Raw genomic sequence first — 23,627 nt, forward strand, 5'->3', positions numbered from 1 at the left:
AAATAAATTAATGCATCTTCAGTTCTCATAATCATTTTTTCCTCATAACATTTTAAGTTACTCCATTTCAAATTCTTTTACTGTGGCATTTCGGAAATTGAATTTTCATAGTTAAAGAGAAGCAATTATAAGCCATCCAGCCTATTTGGGACCATGATAATTATCAAATTGTCTAGTTTGAAAAGTTAATTTCTAGCAAGATTCTTGTCTAGGGGTGAGTCAAAAGGTTCCATTTGGATCTGCCCACAGCTCCCTGTGGGGAAGACAGATAGACAAGTCTGTGTCTGTAGAATTTACAGTCTCTGAAAACCCACTGGAGCGTCAGCTTTGAGTCGGTTCTGACAGTGAGGGTTTGGTTTTGTTTTTGTGAAGATTTTAGCAATAAAAATCTCTAGAAAGTTCAAAGAGACACTACTCATTTTTCTTTTGCAGAGACAAGATACATACTTCTATACAATATAATTTGGAAGTGACCAACATATTTCCACAGAGAGGGTCCTTATATGGTGGAACTGAAATCACTTTAATGGGTTTTGGATTTAGCCCTATACCAAGTGAGAACACTGTGCTTTTAGGTAAGATTTGCATTCTTATAGAAATGTTATGCTAATTTTTTTCCTCTTTTGCCTCAAAAGATGTACTATCATTGTATTGTAAAGAATTACACAAGTACTCTCAATCTTAGAAGTTGTATTTTCTTTTGATGTCTCAAAGAATAACTATATTTGCTTAAGAAAGAACTAGAATACCATTTGATTCCAAGAAACAAATATTGTATGTTTAATATGCACATGTGGATAAAAAGAGGAAAGGGGAATATCCTAAAAATAATTAATACATAGTAACATGGTACACAGTTTAACAACTCAATAACTTACAAAGATATCTGAAAAAATATGTATGACTTTATTTTTCTAGGTTCTTTTCCTTGCAATGTGATATCATCTACAGACAAAGTCATAAAATGTGTCCTTCATTCAACAGGGAATGTTTTCCGAGTTACTAACAATGGACAAGATTCAGGTATCATTGAATTCCAAAAATTTTTAATTGCAGAGATAATTTTTAAAATTATTTTTAAATTTCAAAGCAAAGCATTTAAAGAATATGTGTTGTTATTACTCTCTATATACTTTGGTAGTGGTATCTTTATACATTGTTGTTATTGTTGTTGTGTGCCTTTGACTATTAGGTGAGGTCATGGTCATTAACTAGGACTAATCACAACACCATGAAGAACAGATCTGAACTTTGCCCCATCCAAGCCATCCTCATGACCTCTGATATGCTCAAGCCCATTCTTAGACACTGTGCCAGTCCATCTTGTTGAGATTCCTCTTTTTCTCTGGCCCTCCACTTTTCCCAGCATCGTGTCTTTTTCCAAGGACCAGGTCATCTTGACAACATACCCAAGCCATATGAGATGGAGTTACACCTTCCTTGTCTCTGAGGAGAACCCTGATTGCACTTCCTTCAAGAGACACTGGCTTGATCATTTGCCAGTTAATAAGATATTCCCTACTCTTCTCCAACACCATAATTCATTTTCTGTCATCCTTATTTATTGGCCAGTTTTCAGATGCATTGGAAGGAGTTGAAAAACCAAGGCTTGGATGAGGCACACCTTGGTCTTTAAATGGACATTCTGGCTCTTAGGAAACATCCTTAACAGCACATCTTCCCAGTGCACCACACCTTTTGATTTCTTGACTGATGTTACTTACCATGGGTGTTGACTGTGGATCCAAGTAAAATTAAATTGTTGACTTCATTATTTTCTCCACCCATTATGATCTTGCCTATTTGTTCAGTGGTGAAGCTTTTATTTTCTTGATGTTGAAGGCTGTATCTTGTTGTTCTACCTTAAGTTCATCTTTACTTTCTGCAAGCAAGGTTGTGCCATCTGTAATGCTAATTATTAATGACACTTCCTCCAATCCTGATGTCACATTTTTCTTTATAGTCCAGCTTCTCGAATGATTTACTCAGGATAGAGTTTGAATGCTGCATAGTTTAAAATCAGGAAAGGTGCTCATCAGGATTGTATCCTTTCTCCATGACTATTCAATCTGTATTCTGAGAAAGCTACCTGTATAACATAGAAAATCATATATAATCAGTGACTTGAGTCTTGAAAGCTAGATAAACTTTCCAGTTTTCAAATTCAGGAATTGCTGAATTAGTGTAGTTATTAATTAGTCATGAACTTCTGAATGAATATTCAAATGGAAATGAAAGATTTTTAAATATTTCCCTGCCTGATAAAATTTTTAACATTCACATAATTAATTGTAGTGTTTTCATGGATTATTGCTTACCAAGTTGTTTATTGACTTTCAGATTTTTTTACAATTATCATTTGATCATCAGTTTGGGAATAACTGCATTATTTTTTCCTTAGCTTTTCATTGTCTTCTTATTTCTGCTCATTTTTTGCTAATTGTTTGAATTACTCAAAAAGTTGTACATGGTCAGTTAGCAATTGATTTTCAAGTTAATTATTAATCATTCTTGCTTTCAGAATATGGATTAGGTTTTGCCTGGTTCCCGGCAGTCTTAAATGTATCCGTGGGTGACACAGTGACATGGTATTGGCAAGCAGATCCCTTTCTGAGGGGAATAGGTTACAGAGTTTTCTCAGTCTCAACTCCTGGAAGTATAATTTATGATGGCAAAGGATTTACAAGTGGAAGGCAAAAATCTGCATCTGGTAGGTTTCTACTTTGTTGAGTTTTCACATCTTCCTGTAAAAAAAAAATACAGACAGACTTAACTTTATGCATATACATACTGGGTTAGTACAAATTCTATGATGTTGATAAAATACTGTAAATGAGTACAGGCAAAATATTTTACACATACTAGAGTTATGGTAGTAGAAATGTATATTTGATAATTAATTGGAAAAAATAAGTGAAAGTACTATGGAAGCTGGAATATGTCTTTTAACCTTATCACTCTGATACTAAAACATTAACTTTTGCTAGTTGGAATCCGCTTCAACTTCAGTATTTCTGCTAGAACATTGAAGGGGGCAGATGGCTGATTTTGCTATTTACATGTAACACTGGACTTCTCGCTCATAAATAAAAAAAGTTTGCATTATTTGTTTCTTTTTCATTTTACAATGAGGTTTTCTTTAAATCCTGGTAAATTATGCCAGACTTGACCTGGCTTTCTACATAGTTAATTTCAAGATCTTGTCTTCCTGGGATGCAATTATATCATACTCAATAGCTTTTTATATAGCATATGAGTCATCCCCTTTCTACTTCCAGCTTAAATCTCACCCTCAAGAAAACTATAAGAAGCCTATCATCTGTGCATTTAAATGATCCCTTTGAATTGTTTGCAGCCTTTTCAAGGAAAGCCTCATTAATTGCTTCTATTTATTATGTACAATCTTATTTTGTGACAGGTTCCTTTTCTTACCAGTTTACATCACCTGGATTTCATTACTACAGCAGTGGGTATGTTGATGATGCCCACTCCATTTTCCTCCAAGGAGTCATTAACGTTCGACCAGCTGAAACCAGGCAAATGCCCGTGCACCTGTTCGTGGATGGCACTGAGGCCACATATGCTCAGGGTAAGACGGTGCAAGATGGAAGGTGTGATACTAAAGATACTCAGTTGATGAAACCTTTCAGAGTAGTGGGAACAAGATAGGCTACAAAAATAGTTTTTTATTAGTTAATTTTGTTTTATATTGGTTTGCATATGAGACTAGTATACATTGTGCTTCATTTATGTACATTGTACTTCACATAATCTTTGATTCTCATTGTGTTTAATGCAATCATTTATATTCATTATGTTCTGCTCTGAGAATTAATTTTGTTCCATAAAATAAGGGTCATGCTAACATTCCTCCAGTCTCCCAGAATCCTTTTGTGTTTTAAATGAGATATAATGTAAAAGAAAAACTTATATTCTGTTCTTTCCTCCTAAACATTAAAAAGCAAGGTGATCTTACTGTGTTTTATTCCATACAACCACCATGGAATTTTGGCCTTAGACAAGTCAAAACATTAATGTTAGCTTTCTTTACTCTTCTCCCTTCACTGACAAACGTTATCTAAAACTTTGGGACCTTCCTGGTGTCTCATGCTCCTTCGTTACTAGAAAGAAAGAAAACATTTAAACCACCATCATCAAAAAAATAAAGAATAATGAAGTTTGAAAACAGCACTTGTAAAACAACTATGAGATATCATCTCACCCCAATAAGAATAGCAAAATTTAACATAACAGCAAACAACAAATGCTGGCAAGATTGTGGAGAAACTGGAACCCTTATTTACTGTTGGTAGAAGTGTAAACTGGTGCAACCACTATGGAAGGCAATATGTCACTTTCTCAAAAAGTTGGAAATAGAAATATCGTTTTACCCAATAATTCCTACTTGAAATATACCCCAAAGAAAACAGAACTGTCACCCAAGCAGATATATGCACACCCATGCTTATTGTGGCTTTGTTCACAATAGCACCAAGTTGGCAACAATGCAAATGCCCATCAACAAACAATGGACAGAGAAGCTGTGATATATTCACGCAATGGAATACTATGCTGCAATGAAAAGCAAGGAACTCATTAATTTTTATACAAAATGGGTGACCCTATAGGACGTTATGCCATGTGAACTATCTCAGTCACAAAAGGACAAATACTGCATAGTGCCACTTTTGTAAAGCAAGACTGACATTAGGGTTGGGGGGAACAAAGAGAAGAGGAGATAAATAATGTATACTGTGTTGAATCAAATGAGGGAGATAACTGTTTAAAAGGGATACATGATTAAGTATTATTTTCATGACAAGAGTCCAGAATGAAAACTGCATAGTGGAGTGGATTGGAGGGTGGGGGATTGTATAACAATGAAAGAATTTTTTTTTTCTTTTTAGCTTTAAAAGAGAAAAGCGAACTGGGGACGGGATGGGCAGGGAGAAAAGTGCAACAATAAATGAATGGAAATTTTTAAAAAAAAGAAAGAAAACAGCACTTGCTTTAGAATATGATCCATGACTTACAGGCAATTCTTTTGTCTACAGGAAGACCTGAGGACCTACACTTCACTAGCTTTGAGGACGGCTGCCTGGCAACAGAACCCCTGTGTGGCCTGAGCACTTCAGGGCTTAACAATTCAAAGGAATTGCTCTTCGAGTTTGCTGATTGTTTTTCACCTACTATACACAGCATTAGTCCAACCATTGGAACAGTAAATGACCTGATAACAATTACTGGACATGGCTTCAGTAATCTCACATGTGCTAATAAGGTAAGATTATTCAGTCTCCTTTTCACTGCTCAAAATTTGTAGCAAGGTGTTTGGACAAAACTTCATCATTTAGTTTTTTGATAGCTTTATTTTTATATAAGGGAGCTTGGTGGTGCCGTGGTTAATGCTTTTGGGTGCTCACCAAAAAGACTGGTGGTTTGCCCTACCAGGCACTCTGCACGTAGAGAATGAGGTAGCAGTCTTGCTTCCAGAAAGATGTACAACCTTCTAATTCAATGGGGCAGTTCATCTCATAGGGTCCCTATGAGATGAAATTAACTCTACAGTAATGGGTTATTGATAAATCATTCACATGCCACACAATTACTCATTTAAACCATCCAATTTAGTGACTTTTAGTGTAATCACAAAGTTATATATCCATCACCACAATCAATTTTAGATCATTTCCTTTTCCCTTAAAACAAACTCATACCCTTTAGTTATCACCCTCACAGTCCCCATTTCCACGTCTCTGGGCAATTGCTCATCTTTTTCTATGTTGTTGTTGTTATGTGCCGTCGAGTTGCTTGCGACTCATAGAGACCCTATGTGCAACAGCCCTAGACTCCACTCTGTCCTGTGCCAATCACACTGTCTCTGACACACCCATCCCGATTATCCCAGTCACTGAATCAATCCACCTCATAGAGGGATTTCCTCTCCTGCACTGTCCCTCCACCCTCCCAAGCATGATGTCTCTCTCCAAGGACTTGTCCCTCCTTACAACATGTCCAAAGTATGTTAGATGGAGCCTCCGAATCCTTGCCTCCAAGGAGCCATCTGGTTTAACCCTTCCCAGGATGAATCTTTTTGTTTTCCTAGCAGTCCATGGTACTCTCAATACTCTTCTCCAGCACCACAACTCAAAGGCATCAATTCTCCTTCTATCCTCCTTGGTCATTGTCCAACTCTCTGATGCATAACAAGTGATTGCAAAGACCATGGCCTATATCAGACGCACCTTAGTCTCCAGAGAGACACCATTGCTCTTCAGTACTTTGGAGAGGTCCCTAACAGCAGACTTTCCCATGGCAATGCACCTTTTAATTTCCTGGCTGCTGGTGCCAAGAGTGTTGACTGTGGAGCCAAGCAAACTAAAGCTGTGAACAATCTCAATTTCTTCATCATCCATCCTGATGCTGCCAATTGGCCCAGTGGTGAGAATCTTTAACTTCTTGACATTGAGCCTCAATCCATATTGGAGGCTGCAGTCCTTGACCCTCTGCAGCAGGTGCTTCAGGTCCTCTTCAGTTTCAGCAAGCATGGTTGTGTCATCTGCATAACGCAGATTGTTGATAGATTGTCCACCAATCTTGACCCCACATTTCTCCTCATAGAGCCCAGCCTCCCGGATAATCTGTTCTGCATACAGATTGAAAAGGTATGGAGATAGGATGCATCCCTGGCGTACGCCCTTCCCAATTTTGAACTTCTGAGATAGCAGGCCTCTGAAAACCCTATGTACAACAGAACACATGTGGTTAACAGAAAGGGAAACTGAGTTTGAGCTTTCAAGTATGGAAATACAAAGGAAGAGGAAGAGTTGTAAGCAGACACTAGTGACTGGGACATGGAATGTGAGAACCATGAATGTAGGAAAATTAGATATTGTTAAGGAAGAAATGGAACGCATAAATATTGACATAATAGGTGTTGGTGAGATGAGATGGACTGGCATGGGGCATTTTGAGTCGGATGATCATATGATATATTACTCTGGAGATGAAAAGGTGAGGAAAAAATGGAGTTGCTTTCATAGCTAAAAAAGTCCCCACTGGATTCTTTTCATTTCCTTCACCTGCTCTCCCCACCAACCAAATTGTGCAGCTCTGCAACTGCATCCCTGCCCATCCTCACCCTTCAGCCCCCAACCCTCACCTCCCTGTACCCCCAATATGTTTTTCCCAATAAAATAAAAGAAAACCCACAAAAAAAGTCATTGCTAGATCCATCTTAAAGTACAATATTGTGAGTGACAGGATAATATCCATACGCATACAAGGAAGTCCAGTGAATACCACTATCATTCAGATATATGCACCAACAACCAGAGCCAAGGAAGAGGATATAGAAGATTTTTACCAACTTTTACAATCGGAGATCGATCGAACATGCAATCAAGATGCGTTGATAATAATGGGTGACTGGAATGCAAAAGTTGGGAACAGAGAAGAAGATTCAATAGTTGGAAAACATGGACTTGGTGACAGAAATGGAGCTGGAGAGAGAATTATGGAATTTTGCACAATCAATAACTTATTCATAGCAAATACGTTTTTTAAGAGATATAAACACAGGTTATATACTTGGATTTCACCTGATGGTATACATAGGAATCAGATAGATTACATCTGTGGAAAGAACCGCTGAAGAAGCTCTTTTTCTATAGATTTGCCAAATAAGGATATTTCCTATAAATGGAAACATAGGTAGGCCTCTGTGACTAGCTTTTTCACTTAGCCAACTATTTTATGCTAAAGGTATATTCACGTTTTATATGAAGAAAGCTAAAATCACTGTTGTCAAGTCAATTCTGACTCATGGGGATCTTATGGGAAACAATAGAGGAAAGTGGCCTATAGGGTGTTCAACGCTGTCAATCTTTACAGAAGCAAATGGCTTCATTTCCTCCTGAGAAGCAGATGGGTTTGAACTACTCACCTTTTTGTTAGGAACCAACTGTTAATCCACTGCACCAAGAGGGCTCCTGAGGTAGTAGATATCATAATTAATTTCTTTTTATTGTCAAAGAATAATCCTTTTATGATTATACTCCATTTAGTTTATCTGTTTATCAGGTATTGGACATTCAGACTGCTTCTCCTTTTTGGCTCTATAAACATTCTTATGTAATAGTAATAATAATAATTTTATTTTACAGTTAATCCAAAATGTATTTTAATCATCCCCATAAATTCCTTTTATGAATAATGATTTAGACATGATTGTTAATATTATTTTTTAATGTTAGTTATTACTAGTACCAGATTTAGGTTCACATTAGCAAACTCCATTAAATTGGCTTATTTCATATTCATTTCACTTTTAGGTTACTATCGGTGGCTACCCCTGTGTTGTAGAAGAAAGTAATGAAAATGCCATTATGTGTCATATTGACCCTCAGAACTCCATGGATGTTGGCATTAGGGAAGTTGTCACACTGTCTGTCTACAACCTGGGCACCGCAATCAACATACTGCCTAAAGAATTTGATAGACGGTTTGTGCTTCTACCAAACGTTGACATGGTGCTGCCTGGTGCGGGAGCAACCACGGGCATGACAAGGATGACCATAATAGGTTCTGGATTTGCAGTTTCTCCCTCCAGTGTAAATATCCTGGTAGGCCATCTATCATGTGAAGTTCTATCTGTGAACTACACGGCCATTGAATGTGATACACCACCTGCCTCTGAACAGCTTGTGGATGTAGAGCTTCGAATCCATGGCGTGCCTGCCCAGTGCCAGGGGAACTGCAGCTTTATCTATTTAGACAGCCTCACGCCCATTGTGACAGTGGTCAGCCCACACAGTATCAATGGGTCTGCCCAGGTTCTGATAGAAGGAGAAGGTTTGGGGACTATCTTGGAGGACATAGCCGTGGTCATCGGAAATCAACAGTGCAGGGTAATCAGTGCCAATGAAAATAACATCACTGTTCTTGTGAGGCCTCTCCCTGCTGGACTCCACTCCCTTCGTGTGGTGGTGCGAACTAAAGGCCTGGCTCTGGGAAACCTTACAGTCCACAGCCCTGCGGTAGCATCTGTCTCACCAAGTTCTGGAAGCACTGGCGGTGGAACTACTTTAGTGATCACTGGAAATGGCTTCTATCCAGGCCAAACCACCGTTATGGTTGGAAAAGACCCTTGCAAAATTATTTCCATCGGCTCCAGTGAAATCTACTGCCTCACCCCGGCCGGGGACACTGCCATGGTTGATGTGAAGGTCTTCGTTGGTGCTGTTCCTTACCCACCTCTGTCATTTACATATGCCTTGGAGGATACTCCATTTCTTGAAGAAATTGCCCCAAGTAAAGGTATTCTAGGACCCACTTTTGTATTATTTTGTATCTTATTATCAACAATATTTGACATTATTGAATTAGAATAATGCTTATAAATAATTATGAAAATGTGTTTTTAGGCAATTCAATTTAACCTACCTCATTCGTGTGAGTCAAGCTCGCCATAGTCACCATTTTGTGATTATTTGTCACAGTCTTTGGATAAAATGTTTAGCCAAACTGCCAATTTCTATTTAGAAACAAAATGCTTATCAACTTGAGCCAAGTTTAAATATGAGGGAAAAGTACATGAATGTATATGAATCAAAGTGATAGTTAATTTATGCCCTATAATGCTGATACACCACAAGAAACAGTAAAACTCAGTTTATTTTATTAATACAAATTTTCCAGACTATCATATGTCCATAGAATGCCATATGATTGATTATTACCTTATCAACACAATAGACTTCTTTTAAGAAAGCAATCAGAACATTCAAATGGAGCAAATACTGTAAAATAAGATTTATTTTTAACGAATTACTTTTTTAAGCTAAGGCTATGTCAAGGTCCCCTCTTTAGTCCTTTTTCATTATGCTCTGGTGTTTCTAATCACCTTTCAGTTATTGGAATCCTCATCAATCTAAGTAATGAATTCTTGAGAGGTTACTGTAGTGTAAGGAATTAAGATAAATATGGTCCATCCACAAATGAATTGCAACATCAATTAAGTATCAAAAATATTTTTAATATAGTCAGCTTTGTCCTAAAAAAATATAGTCCCCACACAGATAGTCCCAGCTCAGGAGTATTCTGCTCAACTTCAGAGTTTCTTTCTTCTCTTCTCCAAACTCTTATACCGAGTTACCAGATTCAGAGAATAGAATCAAGAGAAAGACCACAAAGAATGTGAGATAAGTAATTTCTAGAAGGCCCTCTATGAGGTGGATTGATTCAGTGACTGGGATAATTGGGATGGGAGTGTCAGAGACAGTGCGATTGGCACAGGACAGAGCGGAGTTTAGGGCTGTTGTACATAGGGTCCCTATGAGTCACAGGCGACTCAATGGCACATAACAACAACAACAGTTGCTGAACAATTAGCTGTAGTGTATACTGCACTCAAATGTAAATAGAACGCAAGCTTTGTTAATACTTTTATTAGTTAGAACCCTGGGTTTATTTTACTTATAGAGGTAAAAAATATATTTTTAAACAAATGTATAGTGAGGAATTTAGATACATTTATACTGGTTTATACTATTTTTAGTTTTGAGCTTTTTTTTCTCCCCCTCCTTTTAGGTCCACCAGGAACAGAAGTTCAGATCACTGGGGTTAATTTTGGTATTGATATCTTGGACATTTCAGTGATGACCAATAACGTTCAGTGTAACATAACCATGGTCAATGAGAGCGTGCTGCATTGCATTGTTGGATACCACGCTGGTGGCTCTGTCCCTGTTACGTTGCACCATAAGACAAAAGGCTTTGCTGTGTCCACACTTGTATTTGAATACCCGTTGTCTGTTCAAAATATTCATCCGAGCCAAGGTATTCACGAATGTTCAGGAACTCATAAACCTTTCATCTCATTAAATATTTATTAAAAAAAAAGACTGATCTTCCAATATTGCTACATTTGTAGTGTTATAACACATTTAAAATAATTTTCTAAATGTGTATTCAAGGATGTTCCTTAATCACTTAAAATATTGATTTAAAGTCTGATATTTATCTTAGTGTGTAATGATTTATTTAAAATATAGCCCCATTTAAACTAAAATATTCAGGTCACATGTGGAAAATTTTACAAGTTGTCTTTAGATATTGTTGCTGTATTTTTTTTTCTAAAAAGAAACATTTACTCTTAATGAAAATTATCTTAAGAGTTAGAAAAACCTTAGAAAAATTAAAATTAGGAAAAAATGTGCAACAATGAATGAATAAAAACCCAACTTTTCTGTAAACTTTCATTAAAATCACAATAAAAAAAGAAAAACTAAAACTAATATTCCTTTTAATTTAATTTTTACATTTACATTTTGCTAAGTCTGAAAATCTTTGCCAGTTCTTTAAATAAAATGTTAATTTTAGCTTTAATTAGATATGCAAATGTGGCTATTATTCAAATCAGTTTAAACTACAACAATCAAATGAGATCCCAGTCTTTAAGTATTGTATATAATACAGTTTATAATAGTATAATGATTAAAACATATTATATATATGATACTTTCATTTTAGTAGATTTTATTTTATATTTTAGGTTTAAAAGAAAATTAAAGAAATATACATGCAGAGATTTTGTTTAATTAACTTTGCTTTCTTGTTTTGTTTGTTTTCACCAGGGAGTTTTGGTGGTGGTCAAACCATGACCGTGACAGGCACTGGGTTTAATCCACAAAATTCAGTTATATTAGTGTGTGACTCAGAATGTGCAATTGATAGGCTTAGCTCTGATTATACAACCTTGAAATGTAGAATTCCACCTAATAATGGTAAGTTTGGGCAGTCTGTGAATAACGATTAAATTTTATGAAAATCAAAATCGGAATTTATTTTTTCAGGTTTTTAGATTCTTTGAGATAACTGACTCAATCACTTTATCCAGGTTTTAAATTAATTCTTCAGCACTTTGTTTCCTAAGTTTACAAAAATGTCTTTTAAGATTCTTAAAATATGTTTTTTATTAATTACTCATAATAGGCTTCACTTTTTCAGTTTATCATAACATTACTTTTTATTGAGCATGTCAAATGAGCATTATGTTTTTATCCTATTCAAGTATTAAGTATGGGCACTGATAGTAAGTTGAAGAGATTACAAACGCGTCTGTGTGCTTTGAGACAATTTTTTCAACTTCTCTGCTCTTCAGTTTCCTCATCTGTAAGGTGATAATCTAATCATAGTAGCCTGATTTATTCTGGTTTATTCTTCCAAATTGTAATAAGCTAATGGATATCAATTATATAGGATGATATATGATATGTGATTTTCAATTATTATTTCTTACATGTGTTTCTTCCCCCCCCCCCATTTTGGTGGCTAAAAGGCCTGGGATTTGAGGAGTTTCAGAATCAGTTTTGATACTTATTTGTTTAACTCCCCTGTGTTTCAATTTCCTTTTTTTAAATAGAGATATGTTGTTTTGGGGGATGTGGGTTTTTTGTTGTTGTTGTTGTGTACTCTGGAGTCAGAACTGACCCATAACTGACCCCCAGGGGGTTTTCAAAGGCAGTTACTCAATCACATGGGAGGAGATTGCCCATCTTTCTCCCACAGAGCAGCTGCTGGATTCAAACCACATACTTACCACAAAGCCATCAGTGAGACTTAAATACCTGGCACTCTAAGTAATTGACACATTTGACTTAATTGTCAAGGAAGCATCTATCCAAAGAAAAGTTGTTATGTACCTACCACTGAATCAGAGCCAACTCATAGCCGACCCACCACTGGGTTTTCAGAAGCTGTAAACCACACAGGAGGAAATGATGCCTCTTTCTCCCACAGAGCAGCTGGTGGATTTGAACTGCATGCCTTTGGTTGGCACCCCAACCCAACTCCTTACCTTAAGCCATGAGAGTGCCTTATCCAAAGTGAATTATCTCTGTAAATGAGGATAGATTGCACATGCAAACATTGTTAAGAATACTTACATAATTTGTGAAACTTTTCAAAAAAAACCTTGGCCTTTTCCCTCTTAATTTCTTAAACCAAATTATATATTGATAAAATGTAATCTCTTCATCATAAAGCTTAATATCTGACTTGACCACCAGATTTTGCATTCTGATTTATAATGCAGCAATCCTGTCAATATTTGTAGAAGTTTTTAGATTCTCTGTGTAATCCTCAATTCATTTAATCTCTATTAAGCTTTTGCATCTGTTTCTGTCAGATTTGTTTTGTTTTTTATCTGTTCCCTTGCTTCCAGCCCACAGTCCCAGCTCCTGTCAGTATGTTTGCCTTCAGCAGTCCTTCCTGCTCTAATTCACTACTTTAGACGCTCTCATCTGGGAAAATAAACAGGCATGTTTCTAGAATTGTCTACAATAATTTGTAGAATTATCTGCAACCATCTATATTAGTCCTCCAAGTGAAAGTCTGCGATTTTTACCCTTTGTTAATGCATGTGAACTTATGGTGTTTTTGGCTATTGCTAGATATCTGTTACTTAAGTATATAGTCTTGACTTTGTTGAAAAAAGATTGTTGCAAAAGGAAGATGTTACTGAAAAGTTTTGAGATGTTGGAAATGAATCAGTCTGTAAAGCTACCTTGCATTTCATCTGCTTCTCATCGTAGGTAGGGGACCCGAGCAAGTGTGTGACGTGAGTGTGGTCAATGGGAAAGATTCTTCTAAGTCTCTGACTCCATTTATGTATAATATATCACTGACTCCACTCATCACTGAAATATCTCCCAGAAGAGGCACTACAGCAGGGGGCACCAGACTTACAGTCGTGGGATCAGGATTCAGGTACTGTCTTCACTTGTCCATGTATCAATGCTCATGTCCAAACCAATGGTCTTTTTACTTACATAAGGTGTTGTCAAAATATAGTCATATGGCATGTACTCTCCTACTAATGAGTGACATTTGTGGCATGTATGAGTAACATTTATTGAACAAGATTGATATAAATATTCAAAAGGGGAAGAAGAAGCAGAGAGAGGAGGGGAACACAGAATAAAAGGGAGGGATGGAAAAAGAATGGATAGCAGAAGGGGATGAGGAAATGGAAAAAGCGTAATGAGGACACGAAAAGACAAGGTGATAACAGGTGTAGAACAATGGTAATTAATTATACAAAAGATAATGTATGTGAATGATTGTAGAAAGCACATTGTACTTGAGATAAGCACAATGTCTATGATTGATTGTATAAAACATAAGTACATATATGAAACATGATGCATATGAATGTATACAAACAGATATTTAAAAGATTAATAAAGAAAATATAAAAACATAAAGATATATCCAGCCAGTGACAGAGTCTAAACATTTATAAAGCAAAACTTAATAGAATTAAAAAGAGGTATATATATATCTACAAAAAAAATTTCTAATAGAAAAGATAATTCTTAGAAGTTCATTACAGAGACATTAGTTCAAAATCAAGGTAAAATCTTTCCACAAAATGAGCCCAGGCCATTTCCCCTCCAATATTAAATTGTGTTATTTCTTAAGTTGAGTATTCTTTCATAGAACGAGTATTTGATGGGTACCTACTATGTGTTAGGAGTTCTATATGATGGGAAGCAACAATAAAGAAGTACATTTTAAAAAGTCATGCTTTTGTGAAGCTTACACTTGAGTGGAAGTTGAAAAACAAAATACATTTTAAGACAGATTGTGGTATGTCAAAAAAGCTAAAGGTACAGGGAAGCAAGGCAGAGAGTGTTGTGTGGGGAGAAGAATTAGTGTGTGTCTCACTAAAAAGGAGGCTGAGGCAAAGAGTGAATGAAAGGAAGAAGGAAGCGTGCTCTGGTGGCCTAGTGGCAAGAAGATACACTGCAATCCCAGAGATGCACGGTTCAAATCCACCAGATGCTCTGCTGGAGAAGGGGGAACAATTTCCTCTTGTACCAGTCAGATCTGATTTGATGGTATACACTAAAATAAAATAAAATAAAATAAAAATTTAAAAAATGTAAAATTTTTTTTAAAAACGAAAGGACAGAAGGAACAATGAGGTTATCAGGGAAAAGTGTTCCTGATGGAGGGATCAGCTAACGCAAGGCACTGAGATGTAGCAAGTTTGTGATATTTGAAGACTGACTGAGAGAAAAGATGGGAAGTAAAAGATAAAATGGAAGGAAAAATAAACACACATGTCAAAGAGCCTTCAAGACCACTGTAAAGATGGATTTCTACTCTTGAATGTAATTGTATTTTTCCTGAATTTTCACCCAAAATGTGGTATGTTCTATTTTACTGAGAACTTTTAAGAGTTACAAAAATAAGCCTGATGAAAGATCATGGGGCTTTAACAAAGGTAGCACAATGGAAATGGTAGGAGGGTATGGTAGGATGTATTTGACTGTAGAGCCAACAGGAGTTAACTGACTGGCTGAACACAATAATGAGGGAGAGAAAAGAGACAGAGAGAGAGAAGAAGAGATGATGCCAAGGCTTTTGCCCTGACGCAAAATATGAAATTTTTAAAAAAATTTATTTTAATTAAAGTTTACAGAGACTTTGTATTTCCATTCATTCATTGTTACACTTTTCTCTCTGTCCAGCCCTCCCCACCCCATTCACTTTTCTTTCTGAAAAGTAAAAGAAAAAAATCTTTCATTGTTATTCAATTCCTCCCCCCAAGTCTACTTCACTATGCTACCTTCGTTCTGGACTCCTGTCATGACAATAATACCTGATTATATATCCCTTTTAAACAGTTCTCTTCCTCATCTATGTCATACATTATTTATCCCCTCTTTCTCAGTCTCCTCCCACCCCCTATGTCAGTCCTTTTCTATAACAGTGACATTATGCCGTATTTGTCTTTTTGTGACTGAGATATTTATGGAGGTAAGGAGATTGTGAGGAGGCAGTTTTGTGAGTTAGAAGTGCTAGGCAAGGATATGGATATCACACTAGGGATGTGGACTGGAGACCTTCCTTTTATGGATGGACTTAAAGCCATGAGATTGGATGAGTTAGAAAAGGATGCTCAAGGCCAAGCTGTGGTGTCTCAGCGTGAAGAGGTCAAGGAGGTGAGAGATGGGCAAAGCTAAGGAGGAAGAGTCAGTGAGGGAGAAGAAGCAAAACAGAATACAGAAAGTTTTCCTGTATTTAGGGAAATTTTCAATGAAAAAGACACAGCTAAAAATCTGAATCACAGTCAGCTAGCACTGGAGGAGTGAGAGCACTTTTGAGAAGCTCATGGGACTGGAAATAGATCTGGAAATTCACATCTGCCATCCAAAGGCCATTTGAGGACACACATTCTCATCACGTGTGGTATTGAATTGCTTGATCTTGGTTATTTTAATAATTTTTTTTTCTTCCTCTCATAAGTATGTTGAATCATCCCAAGTAAATGCTCACATGATGAGATTGAATGGTAATGGTGTTCTCATGTTTAGTTTTTTAAAATACAAATCAGACTTTTGAAATCACAGCATTTTCTTTATAAAAGAAAAAGAGAAACAGACAAAAAGGCCTTTACTCTAGTCCCATTTATACCAAGGTGTGTGGCCTTGCTGATCACCAAAATGCTCGTTATCACAGACAAGAATTTTTCCAGAATCTACCAGATGAGATATGACAAGATTTCGCTCTGTTTGGATTAATCCCATTATACATTTTTCTTCCTCCTTTTAAGCATATTATTTAATATGTCTTTTGCTATACTCATTGAAAATACTGTTCTAGATGAGTTTTAAATCAATTTCAAATGTTGAAAACAACTACACTTTCCTAGTTAAAAATATTCAAAAGCTATAACAAATGTAGAATCCTAAAGAAAGAAGATGAAAACTCAAAGACATTTTACTGTTTTCCAACAGTATGACTCACCAGCACAGAATGGTTGTGCCATCATCTTGCTAAACACATCCATGTCTCCTATTTCCTATAATGAAATAGCTTACCTGCAGTGTATTCTTCTTCATAGAGTCCAGCTTCTTGAATAATTTGTTCAACATACAGATTACACAGGTAAGGAGAGAAAATATCGGCTTGGAGAGCTTGCTGCAGAAAATCAAATATAGTGTTCAATACAGAGTGCATTTCAACGTCAAGAAAAACAAAAATTCACACCACTGGATCAATAGGAAGAATCATGAAAGGATTGAAACTATCAACAACTTTAACTTACTTGGATCCACAATCAACACTGTTGGTACCAGCAGTCAGATCAGGAAACATATTGCGCTTGCAAAGTCTGCAGTTAGGGATGTTTCCAAATTATTGAGGAGCAATGGTGTCAGTTTGAGGATTAAGGTGTGCCTTTTTCAGGCCATGGTCTTTTTAATCACTTGCTATGGATCTGAGAGCTAGATAACTAATAAGGATGTCAGAAGAAGAATTGGTGCTTTTGAGCTGTGGTGTTGGAAGAGAACACTAAATATCCTATGGACTGCCAAAAGAACAAACAGATATGTCTTGTGCAGCCAGAGTGCTCCATGGAAGCAAAGATAATGCAGCTTCATCTCATTTACTTTTGAGCATGTTGCTAGGAGAGGCTATTCCTTGGAGAGGGTTATAATGCTTGGAACAGTTGAAGATCAGCAAAAGAGAGGAAGCCCCTCAGCCAGGTGGATTGACACAGCGACTGCAGCAAAAGGCTGGAGTGTGTTAAAGATGTTGAAGATGGCGCAGGGTAGGTCAGGGGTCAGCTCGGTAGTTCATAGTGAACCTATGAGTCATACTCAACAGCCCTAACAACCGTCACCACCCACTATATTCAACATTATTGTCTGTTTTACTTGACTGCATTTAAATAAAAAGGGATATAGCTGCCAGTTCGTTGAAGAGCAAGAAGGAAGCAGTTTTACTCATGCGCTAGAAGAGGTTAAACCTGCCTGCATTTCATCTGCTGATAATTAAGACTTAACATTTTCATATAATAAAATTGTGGCTGTGTTAGTGAGATGTACACATGGATTTTTAAGGCACAAAAAAAATCAATGATCATCACTTTACAGAATAATTTTGTATGATTCTTCAATAAACCTTTTAAGCAAGAAGCTAGAATAATTACATTTTCTGGGTTATGTTTTGGGCTTATTTGTAAACACAAACTACCAGCAAGAAAGCAGTACCAGGAAAAGCAAAAGGAAGAGGGATAGAATCTCATCCCTGGCCTCTTTGCTTTTCTTCATTAAATATTTTAAATTTTTTTTTAAAAAAAAAGCCAATTTTTTCATTGACATCCAAGTAATTCTCTTCAATTCACAAAAAGTTTAAACTGTATGTCACCCATGCTATGAAGTCTTTCAATAAATAAGCAAACAACTCTAAAAAAAAACCCTGCCAATTTTTAAAACTACTTCTTTTCCATTTTATGAGTTGTAACACCAAAACCATTCCAACTCCTATCAATATAGAGCAGAATAGAATCGCCCACAGTGTTTCCAAGGCTGTAAATCTGTGCGGAAGCTGACTGCCGCTTCTTTACCCCTGAGAGAAGGAGCTGGTGGGTTGGCGCCAAATACCTTTTGTTCAGCAGCTCAGTGCCTTACGTACAGAGTGCTGCTCCAGCTCCGTTGCTGCGTCATACAATACCATACAAATAACTAATGATGTGGCCTAGAAACTTAAAAAAAATGAATGTGTTTTGTTTCTCCTTTTACTCTGCAGTGGAGATATTCAGGACGTGCATGTCACCATCGCTGAAGCGGAATGTGATGTTGTACACTCCAACAAGACACACATCATCTGCACGACAAACAGCCACACTGCTTCAGGATGGGCTCCGGTTCATGTTACCATCAGAAACATCGGCATGGCCAAACTGGTAATGGGGCCACTGGGGATAGTAATCACCGCAACAGAAAAGATAGGTTTATGGGATGATTAATGGGTATTTTATTTTTACTTTTAAAACAAGCATGCATACCAGAATCACTTATTGAATCAGTTTCAACACATAATGATCCCCTGGGAATGAGTTGACTTACTCTCTTACTGGAAGTGACTGATGGGTTTGAACCACCAACCCTTTGGTTAGCTACTGAGTGTAAACTATACTGCCACCCTGGCCTATTTATCCCTATTACCTCTGAAAAATAGCTTGGATGTGATTAAATATAGCTAATACATTTAAAGTAGCTATGATTTTGTTGTTACTAAGAATTTTTATTATTTCATACTTTGGGTTATTATTCTGGGCCTTGGTACAGCTGTCATTATTTTTTTGCTTCAGTAATATCTTGAGTTAAATAGAGAATCAGCTATAATATTCAAAGCAGGTTTTATGGTTTACTAATTGTTGCTAAACATTTTATGATTCCAAATTTCTTTTTTGGAAAAATTGAGTAAAGAATTCTACCCTAACGCCTCTACATCTGTAACAGCCACAACTCTTGGTGGTTTTGTTTTCTTTTGTTTTGTTTTTTAACAGGATAATGCTGAGTTCTTATATGTTGATGCTTGGTCCTCCAACTTCTCCTGGGGAGGAAAATCTCCGCCTGACGAAGGGTCACTTGTTGTTATTACCAAAGGACAGATAATTTTGCTGGATCAAAGCACCCCAGTTCTGAAAATGCTGCTTATTCAGGGTAAAAATCAGAAAATCTGTTTACTAAGTCTACTATTAAATCTTTCTGGAAGCTAATCTAATAAAAATGCATGATTATAGACTTTATTAGTTGTGTCATGTTTATAACACAGTGCTAGATAGAGGGATTTTACAAAATTGAATATTAAAATCCATTTGTTATCATGCAATTATTTACTGTCTTGCAACCAGTATTTTCATAATTAATAAGGTTAGAGAATAGCAGGGTATATTGCACATATAAGGTAACATTATCTCTTAAATGCTGCTTCATGAAACTTTTGTTGCAATAACATGTGTATGAGTATGATCGCCCACCTGCGCTGCGTCATGGTACAGGGTATTCTCCACTAAGAAAAGCATTGGCATAGTGAGTTCATGAGAGCTTATCGTATTTTGTCCTAACTGATCCTTCTGACTTCCTTTGAATGTCAAGTTGTGATTTGGATTGAAATCCTCTCTGCTTCTTGATACTCTGTTTTTATTAAGTCAATCAGTTGCAATTGCATGTAAGGGAAAAGAAGTTAATGTAAGGACTCAGGGCTTTAATGCCTGAGTTTTGCCAAAATGATTTTAGCTACTCAAGGACTCTTTGTTTTGTTCTTATTTTAACTTCTGAGATAACAGCAACATTGTCCAGAGATTTTTAAGTTATTAAATATTGAACCTCTGGACAAGTAAAATGTTGTCTATAAATATTCATTTCACACAGATTTTATTCCAGGTGTTCTTTAATAATGTCAATCAAGCTGTAACTGTTTATAGAACAAATAAAAGGGTAAAATCCTACCCCTTGGAAAAAACCTCACTACTGACAAGTTGATTCTGACTCATAATAACCCTGAAGGACAGAGTAGAACTATCCCATAGGGTCTCCAAGCCTGGAAGTCGTTGGAAGTGGGCTCCCTGGTGTTCCACTGAAAGGCTAGTGGGCTAGCAACGAATGCTTAATCCATCACAATATCCAGGAATCCAGATAAAAGTTCAAGCTAATGTTGACATTACAGTTTCCATAAAAATTCTTCTTTGATTTGAATTTTTTCATTCTTAATTTATTTCTAGGCCCTGAGTTTTTAGAACTCTAATTTATGAAGCTGTGTTACATAATAACATTTAAATAAGGACAGTAAAAGGCAAAACAACCACCTTGGGAATTTCTCTCATTTCACTGGGCTTGATCAGTTTTTATACTTTTATAGTGTCAAAAATCAATGTGAAATTTATATACGTAGTAAAATAGGAGTACAGGAATGAGAAAATAGTTAATACCTAGTTTAACAATGTCTTTCCTCAAGCTATATTTCAAAATTGTATGGTTTATAGGTGGAACTCTAATATTTGATGAAGCTGATCTTGAACTTCAGGCAGAAAATATCCTAATTACAGATGGAGGCACTCTTCAGGTATGTGAGAGAATTTTATATCTATTCCTTTCCAAGCTTTTGTAAAATACTGTATGTACATGAGAGCTCTGTAACAGAGAGCTGTGCTGCAGACCATTAGCAGTGCTGCTAACTCAATAGGTGCAGCTCTCTGATGGTTCAAATCCACCAGTGTCTCCTCGGGAGGGTGGTCTCCTTCCATGTAATTGGCAATCTTGGAAACTCGAAGGAGAATCGGCTATGTTTCAGGTCTGACTTGAAGGCACTGAATAAGGGAGTGACTGCGTGATGTACAAAATACGGCACTTTGTTAGCCCAATGATTAAGTGCCCAACTTCTAACCGAAAGTTTGGAGTTTCAAGCCTACCAGCCATTCCATTGGCGGAAAGACCTAATAATTGACTTCTGTAAAGATTCCCACTGAGGAAACCTTTTATGGCAGTTTCACCCTGTCTGTAGGGTCACTCCAAGTCAAAATAAACTCGAAGGCACAAAATAATAATAATAATTAATAATAATAATAATAATAATTCTTCATTATGCCATCCTCTCTCAAGCTTATATTTGCTTATATATCTGTAGGTATAAAATCCCTTTGATAAGAAAAAGTTTCTTGGAAGTATTCTTCCTCTTTTATTGATAAGATAGTACATCAGTGTGTTGCCATCAGAGAACATTTAAAATTAAAGCAGAAGAAAATTAGCTCTGTGGTATGGCTGAACAACACATTTTCTAAGAGTTGACATGTTGTATTTGGCTAGGTAGAAAACTGAAATTTCATTTGAGGAGAAAGGTACTGAATAGTTGAAGAGTCAATTCTCAAATGTGAGAAGCGACAAGGGAAGAGGTCATTGGTGTAATTAGATATGTGGCTCTTGGGGTTTTGCTTTCCAGTGATGCTTGTGACATCTCTTTCAGATTGGAACAGAAGCATCCCCATTTAAACACAAGGCGATCATCACTTTGCATGGGCACCTGCGATCCCCTGAGCTCCCTGTTTATGGCGCCAAAACACTGGCCGTGAGAGAGGGTGTCCTGGATCTGCATGGTATGATTCAGTAGCCAGCACTCAGGAGCCTGCTAGAGGAGGAATCAGCCAGGAAAACAGAGAGAGTAGTTCTGACTGGATTCCCTAAAGGAGCGCTTGCCAGCCTTTCCCACATCCTAGAACATCCCTCTCCACCTGCATTCAGACCAGGCCAGGCCATCTTAGCCTACCCTGCTGAAAGCACTTCCTGAGGCCTCTCTACACCAAGGGCATCTTTTGTTTAAATTAGCCCTTTCCTGTGATTGTTAATTCAGTTATTTGTCTACATTTAAAAAAAACACAACACTCATTTGCTAGAAGTAGAAATTAGTAATTTATTTGTATCTGAAAAGAGTCTTTTTCTTAAAAATAGCACTTAAAACTTTGTAAGAACATATTCTGGAAAATTGTCAGGACATAAAAATCATACTGACCATGTTTGAGGCACTGGAACTGTCTGTTTAAAGGAAGCATAGTTTGGATCCTTTTTTTACATTAAAGAATTTTTTTCTATACCATAATGCATCTCTTTTATATAGTAAAGAATTCTATATTGTAATGTATCTCTTTTGTATGCTTAGAGTGTTGTATTTTTCATACTTTAGAGGTGCATTGGGCTAAATAGATTTGTGTAGCTATAATTTCTTAAGACTTTACAAACTTCATTCTTCCATTATCATCTTAAGCAATTCCTATACAAATGACACCATCACACAATATTTACATTGCTTCTGTACATGAAACTGTTATAAATGGAGTAGAAGAAAAGTATTTTTTTTAAAAAAAACAAAAATTTCATAGGACCATATTATTGTTGTTGTTATGTGACATCAAGTCACCTGTGACCCATAGAAACTCTATGTACAGCAGCCCCGAACCCTGCCCTGTCCTGAGCCAGTCTCACTAATTCTGACACACTAACCCCCACCGCCCCAGATACTGTATCAATCCATCTCATCTGGGGTCTTCCTCTCCTGCCCTGTCCCTCCACCCTTTTGAGCATGATGTCCTTCTCCAAGGACCAGTCTCTCCTGGCCACATGCCCAAAGTATGTGAGGAGGAGCTTCAAAATCCTAGCCTCCAAGGAGAAACTTGGATTCACCCTTTCCAACATTCCCTCCTCAAAAATCCCCATGCATACTCCAAACCCACTCTGTCTCATAGTGACTCTATAGGACAGCATAAGACTGTCCCATAGTATTTCTAAGTTATAAATTTTTACGGAATTAGACTTCTTCCACTTCTTCCCAAGGAGTTTAAACTGCCACCCTTGATGTTAGCAAAATGTTCTAACCTCTGAGCCACAAGCACTCCTTTTTATAAAACCATTTGTGTTGTTAAGAAGCATCATTTTGACATTTTATAGAAAGAATAACATACATTTTTTAGAAAGGTTTAAAATGCACCTATGGTAAAAATGCACCTTCCCAAAATGGATTCAATCCAGGACAAGATTAAAATTTAAAAAGTGCTCAATAATCTTGAACAAATGCCCTGTCCGCATGTTGGGTTTTAGGCCTGCCTGTGCCCGTGGTCTGGACGCGTTTGGCTCACACAGCCGAGGCCGGGGAGAGCACCTTGGTTTTACAAGAAGCTGTAACCTGGAAGGCAGGAGATGACATTGTCATTGCAAGCACAGGACACAGGTAAGAAGTTTTCAGAGATTTATGACTTTGATCTGGAGTCGAGATGTTTA

At 36.9% G+C, this 23,627-nt stretch overlaps 1 protein-coding gene across 1 annotated transcript in view; it reads left to right on the forward strand.

Moving 5' to 3' along the window:
- Positions 1-23,627, forward strand: part of PKHD1L1 (polycystic kidney and hepatic disease 1 (autosomal recessive)-like 1) — a 184,076-nt gene that overhangs the window by 83,953 nt on the left and 76,496 nt on the right. Inside the window, exons 33-46 of the mRNA XM_006892350.1 lie at positions 433-575; positions 919-1,023; positions 2,522-2,710; positions 3,419-3,589; positions 5,055-5,281; positions 8,334-9,318; positions 10,591-10,839; positions 11,637-11,786; positions 13,596-13,770; positions 18,604-18,760; positions 19,367-19,523; positions 20,846-20,925; positions 21,823-21,952; positions 23,448-23,577. Of these exons, the coding sequence (XP_006892412.1) occupies positions 433-575; positions 919-1,023; positions 2,522-2,710; positions 3,419-3,589; positions 5,055-5,281; positions 8,334-9,318; positions 10,591-10,839; positions 11,637-11,786; positions 13,596-13,770; positions 18,604-18,760; positions 19,367-19,523; positions 20,846-20,925; positions 21,823-21,952; positions 23,448-23,577 (3,048 nt within the window). The remainder of the gene's footprint in view (positions 1-432; positions 576-918; positions 1,024-2,521; positions 2,711-3,418; positions 3,590-5,054; positions 5,282-8,333; positions 9,319-10,590; positions 10,840-11,636; positions 11,787-13,595; positions 13,771-18,603; positions 18,761-19,366; positions 19,524-20,845; positions 20,926-21,822; positions 21,953-23,447; positions 23,578-23,627) is intronic.

The sequence above is a fragment of the Elephantulus edwardii genome, unplaced genomic scaffold (assembly GCF_000299155.1).
Source record: "Elephantulus edwardii isolate Elephantulus edwardi_28Jun2011 unplaced genomic scaffold, EleEdw1.0 scaffold00114, whole genome shotgun sequence".
Lineage (NCBI taxonomy): Eukaryota > Metazoa > Chordata > Mammalia > Macroscelidea > Macroscelididae > Elephantulus > Elephantulus edwardii.